The sequence below is a fragment of the Melitaea cinxia genome, chromosome 3 (genome assembly GCF_905220565.1).
Source record: "Melitaea cinxia chromosome 3, ilMelCinx1.1, whole genome shotgun sequence".
Taxonomy (NCBI): domain Eukaryota; kingdom Metazoa; phylum Arthropoda; class Insecta; order Lepidoptera; family Nymphalidae; genus Melitaea; species Melitaea cinxia.
In genome coordinates, this window is record NC_059396.1 from 15568996 (window position 1) to 15578777 (window position 9782).

The 9782-nt window shown below is 37.1% G+C and overlaps 1 protein-coding gene and 1 long non-coding RNA gene across 2 annotated transcripts; both read right to left on the minus strand.

Moving 5' to 3' along the window:
* Positions 1–3844: 3844 nt before the first annotated feature.
* LOC123669600 (Krueppel homolog 1-like) lies at positions 3845–5970 on the minus strand. Its single transcript, XM_045603199.1, has 2 exons — positions 5949–5970; positions 3845–5232 (listed from the first exon to the last, which is right to left on the minus strand). Exons 1-2 carry the CDS (start codon positions 5953–5955, stop codon positions 4169–4171), a joined length of 1071 nt encoding a protein of 356 aa, XP_045459155.1. The 5' UTR covers positions 5956–5970; the 3' UTR covers positions 3845–4168.
* A 1753-nt stretch (positions 5971–7723) lies between these two features.
* LOC123669226 lies at positions 7724–9111 on the minus strand. Its single transcript, XR_006745712.1, has 2 exons — positions 8699–9111; positions 7724–8229 (listed from the first exon to the last, which is right to left on the minus strand). It is a non-coding gene; the product is annotated as an uncharacterized LOC123669226 (long non-coding RNA).
* Positions 9112–9782: the final 671 nt, after the last annotated feature.

A 9782-nucleotide genomic window follows, 5' to 3' on the forward strand; every position in this document is an offset into this window, starting at 1 on the left:
ATTGCTCGTTTAATAGTATTAGATATATTATCACCATCATTGCTGTGTGGCTACTGCAGTACTGAATATAGCCACCCCCTCTCTTCCCGTGGGTGTCGTAAGAGGCGACTAAGGGATAACACAGTTCCACTCCCACCTTGGAACTGTTAAAGCTGACCAATTGCGGGATAACCATCCAACCGCTGGCTTCCAAATACACAGGTCGACGACGGGCAGCAGCGTCTTCGGTGCGATAAAGCCAGCTCTGCGGTCACCAACCCGCCTGCCCAGCGTGGTGACTATGGGCAAAACACATGAGTTCGCGCCATTTTTACAGTTATACTGTAGTATTTTTACTGTTTTTACTATATTGAGGCCTATGTCCAGCAGTGGACTGTGATAGGCTAAAGTGATGATGATGAGTGATGATATTATCACCGATGATGAAAATTCGCGCGAAATTAAATTCGATCACGGACCTCACACTGATGAAGGGATTCGCTCCTCGCTGTCGCTTAGAACTTTTTTTTCTTTATATGTAGTATTCGTACGAAACCGGGGCGAGTCGCTAGTTTAGTATTAATAAAAAATAAAGGTAACCTTCGCGATGCTAAAAATATATCTATAAGTTCTACATGCGACACAGAATACAAAACTATTGTCCTCAACAGCAGGACTTTGAAATTTCAAAATAATAATTATGTTTGTGATTTATAATCCAGTTCCTACAAATATAATTTTAATAATTATGAACTATGACTTGACGTACCAAGATTAATGTTAATTATCGTTATATTAACGTTTTGAATATTTTTTCTTAACTTCACATTGCATCGATTGTGCCATCTTGTTTTCGACACAGGTAAAACAAATTAGTTGTAATAATAATAAAATATATTAAACCACTAGGATATTGAGGTAAGGAAAATTATTTCTTAATATGTAAAAAGTCTATGGAAAGATGATTGCAGGCGATATTACCGAACATTTGTAAACTTAAATGAATTAATAAGTTTTATAATATTTTTTTCTCGCACTTACATTAACTACCACCAAATCTTTTTTAATAATCATTAATATAAAATCAGTATAAATATTTTTATAACGGCTTTCGCGGTTATATTTACTAAATAAATATTGTAAACATGCATATTTGAGGTTCAGTAAACTAACGTTTTACAAACTACTTTAGTCACCCAAATATTTATCAACTCAACGCACTTCCTTCGTCAACGACTCTACGACTGCTAAATACCTTTCATCGGTATACCGACTCTTATTCTCTTCGTTCTATTATTTATTGCTTACCGCAGGATACTCTTTCACTGATTCTCCATAATAACGTAGTTTTTCGTACCTTTACTTTCCAGACGCTAGGATAGCAAAAAGTGTCGGCTTGATACTCGTAGTAATCGACCAGAGCTTCGAGCATTTACACGCTTGTTAGTCCTGTTACACTCTCTTACAGCGGGTAAAATATATGTAATAAATACATATTACATATGTTTATATATATGTAATATATACATATTACATATATTTATATATATATGTATAATACTGAATACTTAAGTATAGTAATTTTGGATCATTGTGGTTAAAATAGACAGCATTTGTAAATGTTACACAGAGTGCAGTCCTTGTCCTCCCACCGTGCCTCGGGAAGCACGTTAAGCCGTCGGTCCCGGTTGTTATCATGTACACTTGATAGCGATCGTTACTCATAGTAGGGAATATATCCGCCAACCCCCATTGGAGCAGCGTGTTGGATTAAGCTCTGATACTTCTCCTACACGGAGAAAGAGGCCTATGCCCATTAGTGGGATATTACAAGCTGAAGCGTGAAATATATAAATACAAATATTCCACCCAGACTCAGGCGGGAATCGAACCCGCAACCCGCGGCACAGAAAGCACTACATACTACGCCAACGGGCTAGTCAATACTTATTTCTATGATACTTATTCTAGCCCCACAAATATCGTTGTTGACTTTGGAACCACGTAAAAAAGCGACAAGCCAAAAATAGACCCACCAAAAAAATTTAAAAATTTTTAGGCGGGACAAACGGACAGACAGACAAAAATTGTAAAAAATGTTATTTACTCATATGTACCGCGTATTGTATCCATCCATATGCATTTAGTAAAAAGCGGTTATTGGAATATCACAAAATGCTCTTCCGCCCCGGGCGGTCGACAACCACGCTACGCCACTACAACGATGTTACAAGTAACACTTGGGTATATATCTGCTGTGTGGTTACGGTAGCTAGAATTTAGCTACACCCTCTCTACCCGTGGGTGTCGTAAGAAACGACTAAGGGATAACACAGTTCCACTACCACCTTGGAACTTAAAAAGCCGATCGAAGGCGCGATGACCATCCAACTACTGGCTTTGAAATACACAGGCCGAAGACGGGCAGCAGCGTCTTCGGTGCGAAAAAGCCAGCCCCGTGGTCACCAATCCGGCTGCCCAGCGTGGTGGTTATGGGCAAAACACACGAGTTCACGCCATTATGGCGCTAACTTGTGGAGGCCTATGTCCAGCAGTGATGGCAGCGATGGACTTTATTAGGTTGAAGTGATGAACACTTATAATTTTCGTTTTTTTATTAACTGACTTAAAAAAGGGAGGAGTTGTATTTTTTGTCTATGTTTTAACTGGGTGTATTGATTTTAATGTTTTTTTTTTTATTCAAAAGTTGATGCTCGTCGTGTCATCCCTTTTAAATTTAAGCAAGATCTGAAGACTAGTCTTAAATTATGCTTATTAATGTATATTTGTAGGTACTATATATTTGTCGATGTAAATCGTAGTCGGATTTTTTATTATTAATAGTGACATATTAACTTCAAGTATTTCTAATACGCCGTATAGATTATTTTTATATGGCAGCTGTCATTAAAACAAATGTTATATGTATATTGCACTAGCGACTTCTGCACGTCCATATTTTTTACACGATAAGTAGGTAACAACCGACATAATTATCATATACCTACTAAAACCTTCTCCGAAACACGCTGCATCTTATGGTATCTATAAGTATTACACCGATCGGTTCAGTAGTTTTTCGTAGTATAATCGAACAAAAAAACCGGCTCTCCATTTATTAGTATAGAAGAAAAAATAGATGTCTACCACCTAATGATGATCATTGCTTTTTTTGAAGAATTTTTAAATATTTACTTGTATCTTTTGTTTACGTGTTCGAAACAGTTCAATACTTACAGGTTTTCAATTAATACTTTAGGGGTTACAGCTCAAGCTCAAATATTTCTTAAAATTATTATTTTGTTTGCCATACAGGTGTTTGCCGTGGTCTGGGTGTTTGTGCAGTCCTTGTGGGTCTCCCTATCTTGCCTCGGAGAGCACGTTAAACCGTCGGTCCCGCTTGTTATCATGTACACCTGATAGCGATCGTTACTCATAGTATATATCCGTCAACCCGCATTGGAGCAACGTGGTGGATTAAGCTCTGATCCTTTTCCTACATGGGGAAAGAGGCCTATGCCCAGTAGTGGGATATTTTAGTATTTTGTTTGTCAAATAATTTTCAAAAAATTAGGTATTTATAGAGTAAAAATTGTACTAAATTAAAATATTCATTCATTTATTATAGGTAATATTTTTTAATGTTAATAATACTGACTACTTAATTATATTATATTTAAGAATTATTTTGTGTCATTTTATTTCAAGGAAATATTTTTTTATTAATGATTAAGATTTTAAATTATAGTACACCAACTTAAAAACTCTAGACATATTTGCATAGATTATTACAGAATCATTAGTTTAAAAAATGCTAATGAAGTGAATTAAATGAAAGAAGGAAACAAAGAATAAAAACAATCTGTTAACTTAAATTGTTTTACTTAAGAATAGTAACACATAGTAGATAAATACAAAACTTATTCTATTACATAATATTGACCGCACAAATACGTTTAAACATCTAATTAGTCTTTTTCAAGATTAAAATTTAAAACAATACGTCATTGCAGCATTACAAAAACATCAAATCTAGCTCACCGCACTAATAATGATGACGATCGTCATTTGCTCTTCTAAACTATAACTACAGATTCATACAGTCATCTTACAGCCTTCGATTAGAATCAAGCCTTATATATTAGCTAACTTGAACGAGAATTTATTGAAAAAACTTTACAAACAAATGCTACGAAGAATCCGAAGCCGCCGGAGCGAACTGTATAACAGACGTGTGACGAACTATCGACTCCGCCTGCACAGATTCTACTTGTGGAATGATTTTCCGTTTTCGGGGTGGAAGCGAGGAAGGAGCGAGAGTCATGACTGTCTGACTGGACGTGCCCATTGCGGGCGGCGAAGGAGATGGAGCCGGCGAAATGAGCGATGGTGGTGAGGTCTGGACGGCGCTAGGCGCTGGGCAGGGCGGCGAGGGCGGCGAGCTGGGCGGAGTGGGGGGCAGTTGTTGCAGCGCTGCTTCCACGATGTCGCACATCACGTTCCCTTTTACTACTAGCGGCACGGTGTACTGCGTCGTCGTCGACGGGGCTCGAGGTGTCTCCGCGCCGTGCTCCTTGTATATGTGAGCTTCCATTTGTTTCTTTGTGTTAAAGGTTCCATCACACACCGTACAACGATAGCAACGTTCGCCGAAATGTTGAAAACGGTGCAATTTTAACACGTGATTGTAACCGAAATCACGGAGACAAATCTCGCAAGTGTAGGGACGTTCCCCGGTGTGAGTACGGGAGTGTACTTTGAGCTGCTTAGAGCACGTGAACCCCTTGCCGCAGCCGGCCGCCGGGCAACGATAAGGCTTTTCGCCGGTGTGCGTTCGGAGATGAATTACTAATTGTCCTGATTGTATAAATGTCTTGTGGCAATGCGGGCACGCGTGCGGCCTCTCACCGGTATGTATTCTAGCGTGACGATGCAATTTACCGGAATGTTCGAAGGCAGCTCCGCAAACAGCGCATCTATACGGGCGCTCCTTAGTATGAATTCGTCGATGCACTTGAAGATTTTCCTTGACACTGAACATCTTGTGGCAGTACTCGCATTCGAAGGGGCGCTCGCCGGTGTGCGTCCTATAGTGGCGCACCAGGCGCGCAGGCACAGCGAAAGTTTTGTGACAGACATCACATCTGTGAGCGTCGGCGGCGACCCTGTGCGAGCGCGTGTGAGCCGTCAATGCACTTCGAGTCGAAAGCCTTAGCCCGCATTCCTTACATTGGTGTTCACGTTCCTCTTCACCTGTCGAATAATTCAAAATTTCAAATGGAGTTGACAAATTATTCATGTTACGAACAACCACAATTAACTAATTAGTGGTGGGCTTTTCTGTCGACGTATTATCGCGACGACCGTTCACAGTACAATGTCTGTTGTGGATGGTATGCGCGATCAGGAATATCAGGATGCACATACTACGGCCACATAGGGGCGCGGATTGAAAGGGGGGAGCGCGGAACGAGGCAAAGTGAATGTCCTCCGGCAGCACGTGGAGGCCCGTACCGCGGTTTCGAACAGATAGTGCCGCGGTGGGCCTCCACGTGTTTGGGCCACCGACCCCGTGTCCGCACTGCACCCCGCGCCGCGCTCACCCGCTCGCTCTGCCCCCACTTTCATTACATCCTCACCATTTATATTATTTATATTTATTTTATATCGCTGTACTTTTAGGAAGGTATCGCGTTAATTAGGTTACACAATTATATGATTAATAATAAAATTTTGTTTTAAGATAAAATAAACTAACTTTCATTTTGAATCTTACGTATTACGTTTTATCAATTTTTAATCGTTTGTCTAAAAAGCAATATTCTCATAAAAATGACAAAATCAAACTTCAAATGAGCATTTCACTTACAAAAACCTATCATAAACTGAAAATAATTCTAGTTTTCTTTTAAATAAAAATCACACTCAAAACGGACAAAGGCGAGATAGTAACAACAAATATTTCTCACCTATCATGTTCAATGACGATTATTGACGATGATTTGTTCCAAGTGTCAATGGCGTCAGTGTTGGTGTAGGTTGTGCGAGTGCGAGCGGTACGAGCGGCGTGCGGCGTGCGTCTCACGGACGGTCCGCGGCTGAATGCGGAATCCGCGAGCGAGCTCACTGTCGAACAGCAGCGCATTTGTCCTCCGCTCTCCTCTACGTAGGGTACCTTACATTCCGGTGAAGCGAGGACCGATCGTTTATTTATAGGTGAACCAATTTTTTAACACTTACGATTTTATATATCAACTCGAGTCAAGATATTTAATCTTTTGCTCTGTTCGATTTCTCTTTGGATTTGACAAGGCTCGATTAACCTTTTTATAATAAACCACGAAACAGTATAAACCATATATTATAATAATAACCCACTTAATTTTTTTTTTAATTTATTCTTTCTTTGACTAAGTTTTCTTTCTTTTAATTTATAAAACAAAACTAATATAGTCTTGTTTGATTTTTTACTGTTATAAATATAATTGTTTTATCTTTAAGTCTGACGTCCGTAAAAATATTTCGTAGATATGGTTATCCTACATCCACGCGGCACACACACTTGCCTGATATTGAAGACATAACTTTGTGTGTGTGCTATAAATGATGAACTGAAACGTTTGTCATAATACTAAAAAAATATAATATATAAAACTCGATGGAGTCTTCTACGTACTAAGTACCTACTTATTCTTTCTAAACGTTATTTTGTTGAAATCTTTGTAAAAGTTTATTTATATGATGTTAACTGAAAAAATTTACTGTGTTTAGGTTCGATCGGAGCATGATCTGATAAAGTCACAGCTATTTATTCGTCTCAATAGTCATTAATTTGTTTATAATCGAATCTACATAGCTAAAGCGATCAGGTAAATCGCAAGTTGTTATGCCCGCTCGCTCATAAAGTAATAATACCCATTTTAATGCATGTACATATATTGTATAACGCGTATTGTATGTATACGATATACGACCGCGGCTTTGTTGAAGGTTGGAGAGGGCAGCGGAGCGCGGGCGCGGTGCGCGGAAGGAGAAACACGTGGAGGCCCACCGCGGTTTCGAAGCGCGTGTGAACTCTCAGGCCGAGTGCGCGTGCGTGGCTTGGCCGCCACCTTACCTCCTCCCGCGCTCTTCTATTTTGTCTGTCTAGGACAATATGTTAGGAAGTTTCATTTCCAACATTATCACTTTAACACCTACTTTTAACATTGTTTACTAAATAATTAAATATTATATCTCGCTGTAATTACTGTTGCTACTCGATCGCCACGTTCTTTAACCTCTTTATGTCTATAGTTTTTATTACAAAATATAAATCAATACTTTTTTTACTACGTTTAATGTCGCTATTGATAATAAAGTATGCTAATACTTAGTTTATTTATTATTATATTAAATATCGAAGTATAGCTGTTTTGATTCCAAGGAAGTAAATGTTCAGTTACGCACGTCTTGTAATATTTTATGCGTTGAGCTTGAACTTTGTCGGATCGATAGGAAACGAAAGTGTTCTAGGTTTTTACTTTTTGCTAGGAAATATTTCATCTTTGTAATATGTAATACAAATTGCATTGATTCCATTGTCTCAACTAAGTTTCTTTGTTTCAACATAGGAGCTTAAATTAAATTATTTTCTTAACATATTATATCTACATATTTATACTCTTGTAAAAAGTAAATGAAATTGCCAATGTCAATATTTCGGACATAATCATATTAAGTGCAATTAAGTAAACAACTATAATATTGTTTAATTTATTTATTCAGAAAACCAACAGCTTATACATAGAAGATTTATAAGTTATTACAGGGTATCTTCCTAATTGTTTCTGTAATTTGTTATTAAGTAAGTATAGTTTTTCTCTAACAAAATACATTCAAACTAATTAAGTACTAAAAACTCTACTACACAGTTAAACTATTTTATAATAGCCAAATGCAAGAATGTAAAAATAATAAAATTTATAAGTTTATAAATACCGACTTTACTTATTTATATCTAAAATTCTAGAACAGTAAGAAAATTGAAGTAGATGCAAGACGAAAATAATTGAGTAAAATGTGCTTGCTCTACCACAATAAATAACTACTTACTTCAACTCGTCCGATCTTTGTGTTGGTCAGATAACGTACTTACAGATTAGGATTTATCTACTGATTATTTTTACTATTTATTCCTTTGACATATGTATATATTTAATATCTAATTTCAGTATTTATTCTTATTTTTTCTGCAACAATTTATAGTACCTGTAATACATTATAATATTTATATATTGTTGTATAATGAAGCCAAAAAATCTGACACAGCAGCTTTTCCCTTCTACACACAAGTAAATTTATTTTATCGTATTATCACAGCATTATAAAACATAGCTCTACAATAACGCGTTGATTCGATTAAATTGCCATCTCTATTACAATAAAACGTAATTTTAGAAAATGAAAATGGCGAGTATGATTTGATTTTTAGAAAAGCATGTGATATACATTTATGCAGAAGGAATTTTTCATTTGTATTAGTAACAAGATATTTTTAATATTAAGCAGCAAGTAAATATTGCTTAAGTTGTATAACATACTAAAAAATATCGTTAAAAACTTGTAATTTCCCACAGACGCCGATAAGATTATATGAATAGAGACATGTAATTAATTGGTTTCACAGAAATATTTCGACAAAGATTACTTACTGTAAACATTTATACATATTTCTCACCTTTAAAATTTAAAGTAGAACGTACGAAATTAAAGGTGTAAGTTAAGATTAAAATACTTAATTATATTGTCACGCGATGACACGATAAATTGATTTCGGCTACATTTTCTAATTGAGGCAGGTTAGTGCATGTATTCTAACCTATTAAATGATCTATAGAAAATGGCTTTCCCTCTAGGGGTGTTAGTGACACGATAAAATCAAATTGGCCTTTTTAAAGAGAATTAGGGTGCACGCAGGAGCGGAGGCAGGGGAGGGTGCAGGCGGCGGCACGGGGGACGAGGTGTCGACACGAGCTGCACGCGGTCACCGAACGTTCGAAACCGCGGTGCTGAGGCCACCGGCGCGTGCGGCTTGCGCCCGATTCAACCTTCCTCAACGCGACCGCAACTGACCCGTGCGCCACGCCACGGACAAATACCGCGCCATAGCGCAGCGACGAGAAACGCCGCGCTGCGCTACATCGCCGCCGCGGGTACCTTGTGTTACGCCTCCGCCTCGCGCCGCGCGTAACCTTCCGTAATATTTCATTCTATCGACTTCTACGACGTTTTTGCTACAATCTGTATAATGTACTGGTAGTCAGTTATAGATTTTATGTGTTTAAGATTTCTATTTTTAAATGTAATAAATTTTGTAATTGGTACCCACTTGTTAAAAATATTAATTGAAATAAAGTTTATTGGAATGAAGTTCCTTACGACAGGCTTGACATTTGGCTGGGCGAACGAACTGAAAAAAATGTGATACTAAAACCGTAAGAAAAATATATAACGGAAGTGACGTAATATCAGTCACACGACTGTATAATATGACGTTTGTAAAACTAAAATATTACTAGTAAACTTTTTTAAAATTATTTATGTAATTTTATACTGTTGACAAAAATAAATAAAGCCATGTTTTTTCATTTCACTTAATAGTTTGAATTATTATTATTATTTTGTTTAATTTATTTTATTTTACTGTGTTTGTTATTTTCTAAAATACTCAATTTCTTAAATACTTTTATGTACTTAATTAACAACCAATCAACAAAAAAAAATCATGAATTAGAAAATATATGTAGGTATATAAAATTCAA